This window comes from Lipotes vexillifer, unplaced genomic scaffold (genome assembly GCF_000442215.2).
Source record: "Lipotes vexillifer unplaced genomic scaffold, Lipotes_vexillifer_v1.1 scaffold12, whole genome shotgun sequence".
NCBI lineage: Eukaryota > Metazoa > Chordata > Mammalia > Artiodactyla > Lipotidae > Lipotes > Lipotes vexillifer.
Genome location: NW_006796716.1, coordinates 4,707,549 through 4,720,282, shown reverse-complemented (window position 1 = coordinate 4,720,282; position 12,734 = coordinate 4,707,549). Strand labels below are relative to the sequence as shown.

The window sequence follows — 12,734 nt, the reverse complement described above, 5'->3', positions numbered from 1 at the left end:
CTTTTTTTTAAAAAAAAAAAAAAAAAGATAAAGTGTGGGAAGAAGAACTAAGTGAAGTGGAGGTGATAGGCAATTTATTCAATAAAAAGTTGAAGGTAACAATTGTAAAGATGATCAGAGAAACTCAGAGAAGAATGGATGAACAGAGTGAGGAGTTAGAAGTTTTTAAGAAAGAATATACAAAGAGGAATGAAATAGAGATGAAGAATTTAATAACTGAAATGAAAGATACACCAGAAAGAACAGATTAAAGTGATAACAGAGGAATGGATCAGTGAGCTGGAAGACAGTAGTGGCAACTGCTGCAGAAGAATAAAAAGAAGTGAGGACAGTACAGCTGGAGCACACTAACACTCACTGTATAGAGGTCCCAGAACAGAAGGAGAAGAGAGAGAGAAAGGGGCAGGAAACATATTTGAAGAGAGAATGGTGGAAAACTTGCATAATCTGGGAAAGAAAACAGACATTCAGGTCCAGGAAGCACAGAGTCCCAAACAGGATCAACCCAAAGAGGATTACACCAAGACACATTGTAATTAAAATGGCAAAAATTAGGGCTTCCCTGGTGGCGCAGTGGTTGAGAGTCCGCCTGCCGATGCAGGAGACGCGGGTTCGTGCCCCGTTTCGGGAGGATCCCACATGCCGCGGAGCGGTTGGGCCCGTGGGCCGTGGCCACTGAGCCTGCGCGTCCGGAGCCTGTGCTCCGCAAATGGGAGAGGCCACAACAGTGAGAGGCCCACATAACGCAAGGAAAAAAAAAAAAAAAAAAGGCAAAAATTAGACAATGTTAAATGCACTAAGGGAAAAGGAACAAGGTACATACAAGGGAATTCCCATAAGGCTATCAGCTGACTTTTCAGCAGAAACTGCAGGCCAGAAGGGAGTGGCATGATATGGTGATGAAAGGGAAAAACCTACAACTAAGAATACCCGGCAAGGTTTTCATTCAGATTTGATGGAGAGATCAAAAGTTTTATAGACAAGCAAAAGCTGAAAGAGTTCAGCACCACCAAACTAGCATTACAAGAAATGTTAAAGGGACTTGCCTAAGCAAAAAAAAAAAAAAAAAAAACCACTACTAGAGACATGAAAATTACAAAAAGAAAAAGCTCGTTGGTAAAGGCAAATACACAGGAAAGGTAGTAAGTTAACCACATACAAGCTATTAGGAAGGTTAAAAGGCAAAAGTAGTACAATCATGGATGCTCACGATTAATAGTTAAAGGGTACACAACAAAAAGATATTAAAATGCATTTGAAATCAAGAGATCAACTTAATCACACATATATAGATTGCTATATGTAAACCTCATGGTAATAAACCAAAAATCTGTAATAGATACACAAAAAATAGAAAAGAATTCAAACGTAACACTAAAGATAGTCATCAATTCACAAAGGAATAGGACAAAAGAAGAACAAAAAAACTACAAAAACAACCAGAAAACGATTAAGAAAGTGGCAAAAGTGCATACCTATCAGTAATTACTTTAAAAGTAAATGGACTAAATGCTCTAATCAAATGATATACAGTGGCTGAATGGATACAAAAATAATACCCATATATATGCTGCCTATAAGAGACTTCAGATCTAAAGACACACAAAGTGAGGGAATGGAAAAAAGTATTCCATGCAAATGAAAATCAGAAGAAAGCTGGGGTAGCAATACTTGTATCAGACAAAACAGGCTTTACAATAAAGGCTGAACAAGAGACAAGAACATTACATAATGATCAAGGGATCAATCCAATAACAATGAATAAAAATATATATGCACACAACATAGAACACCTAAATACATAAAGCAAATATTAACAGACATAAAGGGGAAAATTGACAGTAACAGTAATAGTATGGGACTTTAACACTCCACTTATATCAATGGACAGATCATCTAGAGAGAAAATCAGGGGATCACTGGACCAAATGGACTTTATATATATATATTACATTCCATCCAAAAGCAGGAGAATACACATTCTTTTCAAGTGCACATGGATCATTCACCTGGTTAGATCACATGCTAGGCCGCAAGACAAGTCTCAGCAAATTTTTGAAAATTGAAGTCATATCAAGTATTTTTTCCAACCACAATGCTATGAGACTAGAAATCAACTACAGGAAAAAAAAAAAAAAAAACCCTGCAAAAAGCACAAACACATGGTGGCTAAACAAATGCTACTAAATAACCAATAGGTCAATGAAAAAAAATCAAAGAGAAAATTAAAAAGTACCTGGAGACAAATGGAAATGAAAACACAACAATCCAAAATCTATGGGACATGGCAAAAGCAGTTCTTAGCGGGAAGTTTATAGTGATGTAAGCCTACCTCAGGAAACAAATATCAAACAACATGACCTAACACCTAGAACTACAAAAAGAAGAATAAAACCCAAAGTTGGTATAAGGAAAGAAATCATAAAGAGCAGAAATAAATGAAATAGAGATTTAAAAAGCAATAGAAAAGATCAGTGAAGTTAAAACCTGGTTCTTTGAAAAGATAAAATTGATAAACCTTTAGCCTGACTCATCAAGGAAAAAAGAGTGCCCAAATCAATAAAATCAGAAACAAAAATGGAAAAGTTACAACCAACACCACAGAAGTACAAAGGATTATAAAAAGTTACTAGACAGCTATATGCCAATAAAATGGACAACCTAAAAGAAATGGACAAGTTCCTAGAAATGTACAATCTCTCAAGACTGAACCAGGAAGAAATAGAAAATGTGAACAGACCGATGATCACTAATGAAATTGAATCAGTAATTTAAAAAACTCCCAACAAACAAAAGACCAAGACCAGGTGACTTCACAGGTGACTTCTACCAAACATTTAGAGAAGAGTTAACACCTATCCTCAAACTATTCCAAAAAATTTGCAGAGAAAGCAATGCTTCTGAACTCATTCTATGAAGCCAGCATCACCCTGATACCAAAAGCAAAGATATCACAAAAAAAGAAAGAAAAGTATAGGCCAATATCACTGATGAACATAGATGCAAAGATCCTCAACCAAATACTAGCAAATCAAATCCAACAATACATTAAAAGGATTATACACCATGATCAAATGGGGTTTATCCCAGGGATGCAAGGATGGGTCAGTATCTACAAATCAATGTGTTACATCACATTAACAAATTAAAGCATAAAAATCATATAATCATCTTAATAGATGCAGAAAAAGCTTTTGACAAAATTCAACATCCATTTATGATAAAAACTCTCCACAATGGGTATAAGAATATACTTTGATGTAATGCCATATATGATAAGCCCACAAATAACATCACAGTCAACAGTGAAAAGCTGAAAGCACTTCCTCTAAGATCAGAAACAAGACAAGGATGCCCACTGTCACCAGTTTTATTCAACAATAGTATTGGAAGTTCTTGCCACAATAATCAGAAAAGAAAAATAAAGAAAAACACCAAAATTGGAAAGGAAGAAGTAAAATTGTCACTGATTGCAGATGGCATGATTAATGATTTTCCATATGTAGAAAATCCTACAGATGCCACCAAAAATCTACTAGAAATCATCAAATTCAGTAAAGATGCAGGATACAAAATTAAAATACAGAAATCTGCTGCATTTCTCTACACTAACAACAAACTATCAGAAAGAGAAATTAAGGAAATAATCCCATTTGTAGTCATATCAAAAGAATAAAATTCATAGGAATAAATCTACCTAAGGAGATAAAAAACCTGTACTTGGAAAACTAAGACACTGCTGAAAGAAACTGATTGAAGACAACACAAACAGATGGAAAGATATACCGTGTTCATGGGTTGGAAGAATACTATTAAAATGATCATACTACCCAAGGCAATCTATAAGGTCAGTGCAATCCCAATCAAAATACTAATGACATTTTTTTCACAGAACTAGAACAAATAATTCTAAAATCTGTATGGAAACACAAAGACCCCAAATAGCCAAAACAATCTTGAGAAAGAAGAACAAAGCTGGACGTATCACGCTCTGTGACTTCAGACTATACTACAAAGCTACAGTAATCAAAGCAGTATGGTACTGGCACAAAAACATTCACATTGATCAACAGAAAAGAAGAGAGAGCTCAGAAATAGACCCATACATTTACAGTCAATTAATCTATGACAAAGGAGGCAAGAATATACAGTGGGGAAAAAAACAGTCTCTTCAATAAGTGGTTCTGGGAAAACTGGACAGCTATATGTAAAAGAATGAGATTAGACCACTTTCTCACACCATACAAAAATAAACTCAAAACGGACTAAAGATCTAAATGTAAGATCGGAAACCATAAAGCTAGAAGGAAACATAGAACACTCTTTGATATAAATCATAGCAATGTATTTTTTAAATCTTTTGCCAAGGGCCAAGGAAATAAAAGTAAAAATAAACAAGTGGGACTTATTTAAATTTAAAAGCTTTTGCACAGCAAAAAATACCATTGACAAAACAGAAAAACAACTTACTGAATGGGAGAAAATATTTGCAAATTATATGATTGATAAGGGGTTAATACCCAAAATTTATAAACAGCTTGTATAACTCAATACTTTAAAAAAAATATTTATTTATTTATTTGGCTGCGCCAGGTCTCAGTTGCAGCATGCGAGATCTTCATTGCCACGTGCAAGATCTTCGTTGTGGCATAGGGGATCTTTCAGTTGCGGCATCCGGGATCTAGTTCCCTAGCCAGGGATCGAACCCAGGCCCCCTGCATTGGGAGCACGGAGTCTTAACCACCGGACCACTTAGGGAAGTCCCATAACTCAATATTTTTTTAAAAAACAATTTAAAAATGAGCAGAAGACCTGAATAGACATTTTTCCAAAGAAGACAAATGTTGGCCAACAGGCACATGAAGAGATGCTCAACATCACTAATCATCAGAGAAATTCAAATAAAAACCATGATGAGTTATCACCTCACACTTTTCAGAATGGCTAGCATCAAGAAGACCACAAATAACAAATGTTGGTGAGGAGGTGGAGAAAAGGTAACCATTGTACGCTGTTGTTGGGAAAGTAAATTAGTGCAGCCAATTGGTGGAAACAGTGTGGAGGTTCCTCAAAAAACTGAAAATAAAACCACCGTATGATCCAGCGATTCCACTCCTGGGCATATATCCAAAGAAAATGAAACACTAATTTGAGAAGATGCAAGCGCCCCAATGTTCATAGCAGCATTATTTACAATAGCCAAGATATGGAAGCAACCTAAGTGTCTATCAACAGATGAATGGATAAATAAGTGTGGTGTACATATATACAATGGAAAACTACTCAGCCATAAAAAAGAATGAAATTTTGCCATTTGCAACAGTGTGGATGGACCTGGAGGGTATTATGTTTAGTGAAATAAGTCAGACGGACTTCCCTGCTGGCACAGTGGTTAAGAATCCACCTGCCAGTGCAGGGGACATGGGTTTGAGCCCTGGTCCGGGAAGATCCCAGATGCTGCGGAGCGACTAAACCCATGCGCCCCAACTACTGAGCCTGCGCTTTGGACCCCGCGAGCCACAACTACTGAACCCACACGCCACAACTACTGAAGCCCACGCGCCTAGAGCCCGTGCTCCCAACAAGAGAAGCCACCACAATGAGAAACCTGCAAACCCCAACAGAGAGTAGCCCCCGCTCGCTGCAACTAGAGAAAGCCCGTGCGCAGCAACAAAGACCCAACACAGCCAAAAATAAACAGAGAAAGACAAATACTCTATGTTATTACTTATATGTGGAGTCTAAAAAATACAGCTAGTGAATATAATAGAAATGAAGCACTCACAGATATAGAGAACAAACTAGTGGTTCCAAGTGGGAGAGGGAAGTGTGGAGGGGCAAGATAGGGGTGGGGGATTAAGAGGTACAAACTACTATGTATAAAATAAATAAGCTACAAAAATTTAGTGTGTAACACAGGGAATATAGCCAATATTTTATAATAATTATAAATGGAATATAACCTGTAAAATTGTGAATCACTGTGTTGTACATCTGAAACTTGTATAATTTTGTACCTTAATTGTACCTCAGTTTAAAAAAAGAATAAGCCTTCAAGGATTGTACAGCACAGGGAATATAGCCAATATTTTATAATTTTAAGTGGAGTATAATCTACTTAAAAATTTGAATCATTGTGTTGTACACCTGAAACTAGTAACTCAACTATATACATCAATAATAATAATAAATTTAAAAGATGGCAAGTGACTATTCAACAAGTAGTTTGAAGGCATCTGGCTATCCACCTAAATTGTAAAATAACACCACCTCCAAATTAAAATTATTCATGGGCTAAAAATAAACCCTCATAAGAGTTAAGCATAAAAAGAAAACTATAAAGTTATTTTTATAATTTGGCCCTCCTAAGCAATACACAAAATCCAGAAACAATAAAAGATTGATAATTTTAGCCTTATGGAAAATTAAAATGGGGAGGGAAAAGGGAATGGGCAGGCTGGTGGAAAACAGTAATGTTTTCTACTCTGTGTGTTTTGAATCTTATACAATGAGAACTTACTGGGGACAACGTGGCTTACAAGACTAAAGAAAATGGAAAATTTTGTGAGTAGTTAACTTCGTGCCATGGCTTTTCATCCATTGCTCACCCAGTATTGAGCTCCTCTATGTGTACTTGGACTGTGTGGAGGTTAATAAAAGACCCGCCACCTAGGGCCCGCTATCTGTGCAATGGTTGTCCAAGAAGGAAAAGCTCACTCAGTTCAGCTTCCTGGAGTGGGTGGGATTTGATCTGGCCCTTGCAAACTGGGGAGAAGATAAGGGTCTTCCAGGCTAGGGAGACTGAGGTCGGCATCCCCACATGCCCAGCTGCTTGGCACCCACGCTGGGCTGGGCCTCCTTGAAGTGGGCGAGTTTTGCACAGGCCTCCCCTGTGTCGGGAACAGTAGTGGAGGAAGTGGTGAGAGTGGGTCAGAGTCAGGTTTGGAGATTGGCACACCAAGCCTGAGAGAAGTTCAAAGGGTTGAGAGAATGAATGCTACCTGGGCTGGGAGCAGTGAAGTGACTGGAGGCCCTGCTTATCCAGCCTCTCAGGTGTGGATGGGGTGGTAGAGTTTACTTAAGAGGCCGACTGGCTAACACCACAGGATTAGAAGAGATGCTGAGTCAGGGGCATGTGTGCAGAGCAGGCCTCAGGGGATCACAGCCCTGAGGTGGGGCCACCTCTCAGTTCTCACCACACCCTGGACAGGAGTCCTCAACACAGACCCGTGGCTCTAAGCTTGGGCTCACCAAGCTACTCTCACTCCAGATGCAAGCTCAGCACAGGATAAGACAGGACACAAAGCCTTCTGATCACTTGTCACTGCTTACAGCAGCCTGCTGGTCAATTTTCATTCTGTAAACGAACATACACGGGGAAGCAATTTACAGCAACACTTTGTGGGGAAAGATGGCTTGTGTCCGAGAGGTGGGAGTGGTAAGAAGAGGTCAGGTGGTCAGGATGGGAAGCCTTCAGAATTTCCTGATGGGCTGGAGATGCGTGAAGAGTCACAGGTGACTATGCACCTTTGGCCTTCGCAGCTAGAAACCAGTTGCCCTCAGCTGTGGGAAGGAAGGCTGCAGATGGGGCAGAGTTCCGTAGGCAAGCCACCAGTCAAGCTGTGCCTGCCTCTTAGGTTGCTCCCCTGCTAGTTCTCCTGCTTACAGGTCTTCCTCTTCCCAAGTTCCACCACTTCCCTACCCCTTAGCTGGGGGTGAGGGGGGGTGTCAGTGCCTTCTTCCTAAGGAGAAACCCAGGGGGGGCCCTCCCTCCCATGGGAAGGATCATCTCAGGTCCCCCTGTGGCGTCTCTTCCCTTCCCCCTCCCACCCTTCCCCAGAGCCTGCCCAGGGTTGGTACCCACAGGCAGGGCTGGGAAGGGAACCTGAGCCACCAGCCTGCTCACACTAAAGCACAGCCTGGGGACAGGGAAAACCTTGTCACTGTCACTTTAAGGCTCCTGAGGGAGGGGGTCCTCAACCCTGGATTCACCCCCCTGAGGAAGACAGAGAAGGAAGTGGGGCAGGTTTGCGGAGAGCACCAAGCAGCGCTCCTAGGGCCCGCTCACACATAAAAACTTCCTGCGATGAGACCGGAAACACAGGTGCTGTCCCCAGCACGGCAGCCCCCAGAGCCTGGGCCAGAGGGGAGCCATGGACAGGCCCCGGGCCCTGGGCCTGCTCTTGGCGCTGCTGACTCTCTGCATCACTGCTGGTGAGTGGGGGCCAGAGAGATGCAGAGGCCATGGGGATGGGGCAGAGACCCAGGTCTGGGTCCTAGCTCCTGTGCCCATATCTCACAGGGACTCCTGAGGTGTGGGTGCAGGTTCAGATGGAGGCCACCAAGTCCCCGTCCTTCACTGTCCGCTGTGGATTCCTGGGATCTGGCTCTATCTCCCTGGTCACTGTAAGCTACGGGGGCCCTGATGGTGCCGGAGGGACCACGCTGGCGGTGTTGCACCCAAAGTTCGGCACTCAGCACTGGAACCCTGCCTGCCGGGCCCGCTGGGAAACCAGAACCAGCATCTCCCTCACCTTGGAAGGGTCCGAGGGGAGAAGCTCCAGTCCCAACACCACCTTCTGCTGCAAGTTTACTTCCTTCCCTGAGGGCTCCCAGGAGGCCTGTGGGAACATCTCCCTCAGCCCAGACCAAGGTGGGGCTGATGAGGAGAAGGGGCCCCGGGAGGACAGGGAGGGACTTGGGGGTGCCAGGCACCTAACCGGTATGTCTCTCTCTGTGCACAGGGCTCCCTGCTCCTGCTCCTACTCCAGCCACCATGCTGCGAGCTGACCTGGCTGGGATCTTGGGGGTTTCGGGGGTCCTTCTCTTTGGCTGCGTCTACCTCCTCTACCTCCTGCGTCGGCAAAGGCACTGGTGAGACAGAGCCTCTGCTGATCCAAATCCCCACGGCACTGGGCCAGCCACATGCTTTGCCTCTGACCCTCCTAACTCTCTCCCAGGTCTGTCATGAAGCTTCAGCCACCCAGCCACAGCAGCCCCCAGACACAGAGGAGAGCAAGTGTGAGGGTCAGGGGATGGCTTTGGAGAGGGGAATGGAGGGGGCTGGAGGTGGGGAGCCACGAGGTGGAGCCTCACTTGAGCCTCCTTCCCCGTCTCCCCTGCAGGCAGCCGGCCAAGCCTCCCTGACCTCTCTCCACATCCCCTATGCCACCATCAACACCAGCTACTTCAGCCCAGCAACTCTGCGCCGGGTCCTCCCACCCCAGCCCCTACCCAGGTGGGCGCCACTTCCCAGCCAGAGCCCCGTCCCCTGGGCACCCCTGCCGGCCTCCACTCGCAGCAGCTTCATCTCTGTTGAGAACCGACTCTACGCTCAAGCAGAAAAGGGGCCTCTCCACACCGGCACTGACCTCATCCCGCTCCCGGACTGTCTGGGGTGCAGAGCCATGGAGGGGCGTTAGGAGTTTGATGAGAGGGACCCCAAGTCCACTCTGCCTTTCTCCTCTCCTGGGCCCCTGGAACCCCCTTCTGTTGGGTATGTGTCCTGGTGGCCCACTGTCTTTGCACAGCTTGTTTCATTCTCAGGCTTCCAGTAAGTGTCTCCACACATACCCCTCCAGGGCCCACTTGCTGTGGATGTGATCAGCACGAGTGCACGTGTGGGCGCACGTTTATGTATGTGAAGTGACAAAACCCCATCCCGGGTCATTTCCTGTTTTCAAGTCCCCAGCCCTCCCAGATGAGGTTGATAACTAAACCAACAAGAATGGTTTCTCTGACCTGGGCTTTGGCTGGGCCTTTTTTTCTTTGTGTGGGGGGGTGGTGGTTAAGATGTTAGAGGGGTTTCAACCCCCTGGGATGCAGGGGCCAGTTTAGACCTGGAGGGGGAGGGTGCCTCAGCGATCAGAGATCGCTCCTCTGCCTGACAAGGGACAGGGGTGTTCCTGGCCCTGAAGACCTTGCTGAGGGATGCCAGGTGGGAAGACAGGATTGGGGGTCTGGTGGCCCCCAGACAGGATGACCCATATTCAAATCCCACTATGTCCTAGGACAGCAGCAAGGGCTTCTGGAGCTTCAACCCAGAAAAGTCCCTGGGACAGGGGCTCCCTGAGATGGCCTGGGGGTGGGGCCCTGATGCCCTCCATCCACAGAGTGGACATTCAGAGGCAGGGGACCCACCTCAGATCTGCCCACAGTGGCTTCCGCCGGCTCCCCTCCTGTTACTAGGGCACCAGGACTACTCCCCACTGGCCAGTCAGGGGGAGACAGAGGCCCACTCAGACACAGGGACTGAGCCCATGCTCCCCAGCCCACTCATCTTCCCATCCGGGAGCAGCCCTCCTTCTGTAAACAGGCCCAGCAGCCTGGGCCTCATCGCACCTTTGCCACATGAGACAACATGGTGAGAGAGCTCTGTAAGCTGCAAGGCTCCACAGAACGTGATGGATTCCGGTGACAGGGGGAGGCCTGGGCCTGGAACCAGGCTAAGGCAGCACCCAACCAGGGTGAATACTGGGGGGTGGGGGGTGTTGGGGGAGACAGCTGTCACTCAGCCCCTTCCTTGGTCCTGCATGTGGAAAGTCCCAGGCAGTGCCACCTGCTATCCCAGGAACCATTCCTTCTGCCTGGCTCAGGGAGGGCCTGCCCAGAGGCTATGTTCAACCACAGAATCTTCCAGAAACCCAGCTTACTATTGCAGGCATTGTTCAGACATGGTGCTCTCAGAACCCATCCCCATCAAGCCACCAGCTCTACACCACGCAGGAGAGAGGGTGAACCAGACAGGGTGAGGGGGTGGCTAAGGGTCATCAGGCCTGCCTTCCTCAGCCCGTGGGCATCATCATCTTCTGAGGAGCCCTCAGCACTGGCCTGGGCAGCTCAGTAGTCCCTGCAGGGCTGGGGGTTCAAGGGAGAGAGGTAGGGCTGCTGCAGAAGTCCCCGAGGAAGGTAGAGAGATGTAAGGGAGGGGGTAGTTCAGGGTCAGGCAGCCTTGGGACCACGTCAAGACCAAGCACAGGGGTGTGTGGGCAACGGGGCTCAGGGGAGGCCTTGGAGGAAGCCTCACTTCCCTAGGAGGAGACTATTCATGGGACGGGGTGGGGGGCGGCTCTAGGGCTCCCAGGCCCTCAGCCTGGCCACTTGCCCATCAGAGCGTCAGGGAAGAGGCCCCACTCCATCCCCCGCCCCCGCCCCAACCCCGGGCCTGAGCCCACCTTCCACAAGCTCAGGAAGCCACAGCCCAGCCTGGTCCTGCACTACATGAAACCAAAATCCTCGGGACCCAGGAAGTCTCCACAGCTGGCCTGACCCCCACTGCCCAGTCCCAAGTGCCAGAACCAGCAGCAGTGAAGGGACCAGCTGAGAGAGCCAAGTTGTGGCCCTGCACCTGGAGGTGTGGCTGCACACGGCCCCCCAGAGCAGCATCCAGGCCCCACCTCAGAACCCAGTCGTGGAGATCATGCTCTGCTATTCCTTCATTCAACACATGGGGAAACTGAGGCCCAAGAGGGAGAGAACTGGCCCAAGGACACAGGACTGAACCAGCCCCAGCACCTCCATGAGGCATCCAGGACACGCCCTCAGCCAGAATCCTTCAAAAGCCTTGTGCTCTGAGCTGACCTGGCTTGGAATCCCAGGGGCCACTCCCCCGCTGTGGGACCCTGAGTGGTTTACTTAGTCTCTTAAGAGACTCACTTTGCTCCTCACATAAGGGGAGGTAAGGCCTGAGGGGAGTGTGGAACTGTAAACCAGGACCAAGTACTAAGCAGCCTGACACGAAGTATCTTATTTACTACTTTGAAAGCACCTACCGCTTCGGAGTGTTATAAGCCCACTTAACAGAGCCCAGGGTCACGCAGCTGGGAGGCAGAGATGTTTTTAGTGGGGAGGAGGGGAGGCGTGGCGCCACCAACCCGCCCCCCACCCCCTCTAAAGGGCCCCACTGCAGCTGGCCCAGGAGCCCACCCCGGAGCCCGGGACCCGAGCTCAACGCTCCCCAGACCAGCCTCAGGACCCTCCCTCCCCGTGGCTCCCCACAGCCCCCGTTAGCTGCTCCTCCCTCCCCACCCCACAGCGGGTCCAGCAGGGGGTCCCTGCTAACGAACGCGCCCACCCCAGTCTTCTGCCCCTCTGCGGCCCCGGAGACCTCCTTCTGCCGTCCAGTCCGCACCCACACTCAGGCTCGCCCCCTGGCCCGACCCTGACACAGTCTCCACTGCTAGCCCGCCGGAGCCCTCTGCCCCACCCGGGTCCCGCCGCCTGTCCCCGTGGCCTGAAGCTCCCCATCTGCGCCCCCGCCCGGCCTCCGCAGACCAGCGCCTGCTCCCACGGTAGCCCGCGACGGTCGGCTTTTCTAGGCTTAGGACTCTCGGCTGCCACTGCCCAGTCGTGATGCGCGCCCACACGGAGCGCGGGGCCCTAGGCATCACGACGACCACCCGCCTGGTGTGTGACCTCGGGTCGCCTGTGCGTCTGGGGAGCCTCACACCCTTGCTGGGTTGGCTGCAGAGGTGGGGCAACGTCACGGCCTCGCCCCCAGTCGGGGCGCCCACCAGCTGGGGCTGACCTTAATGGTGAACGGAGGCGCCTGGGACCTAGGGAGAAGAAATCGGTCCCAGGGGTGTCTGAGGGCTCCGCCAGCAGGACGCAGAAGGAAGGGCTGGGCAGGATGTGCTGGGGGCTGGAACGGGCCAGAGTTGAGGGGCCAGGAGAGCCTCTTGCCTCCCTTGCCAGCACGGGGACACAAAAAGCATAGGACGCTAGGTCTGTTGGCC

At 48.1% G+C, this 12,734-nt stretch overlaps 1 protein-coding gene across 1 annotated transcript; it reads left to right on the top strand.

The window, feature by feature from the left end:
- Positions 1 to 7,829: 7,829 nt before the first annotated feature.
- Positions 7,830 to 12,525, top strand: PVRIG (PVR related immunoglobulin domain containing). Its single transcript, XM_007468900.1, has 8 exons — positions 7,830 to 8,214; positions 8,303 to 8,653; positions 8,745 to 8,874; positions 8,961 to 9,021; positions 9,126 to 9,390; positions 10,189 to 10,363; positions 11,896 to 12,290; positions 12,347 to 12,525. Exons 1-8 carry the CDS (start codon positions 8,154 to 8,156, stop codon positions 12,523 to 12,525), a joined length of 1,617 nt encoding a protein of 538 aa, XP_007468962.1. The 5' UTR covers positions 7,830 to 8,153.
- The last annotated feature ends 209 nt before the right edge of the window (positions 12,526 to 12,734 follow it).

Coding starts and splice junctions, on each gene's coding strand:
- PVRIG (XM_007468900.1), top strand. CDS start 8,154: ATGGACAGGCCCCGGGCCCTGGGCCTGCTCTTGGCGCTGCTGACTCTC. Junction 9,022..9,125: donor AGACACAGAGGAGAGCAAGT/GTGAGGGTCAGG, acceptor TCTCCCCTGCAG/GCAGCCGGCCAAGCCTCCCT. Junction 10,364..11,895: donor TTGCCACATGAGACAACATG/GTGAGAGAGCTC, acceptor CCCCCTCTAAAG/GGCCCCACTGCAGCTGGCCC.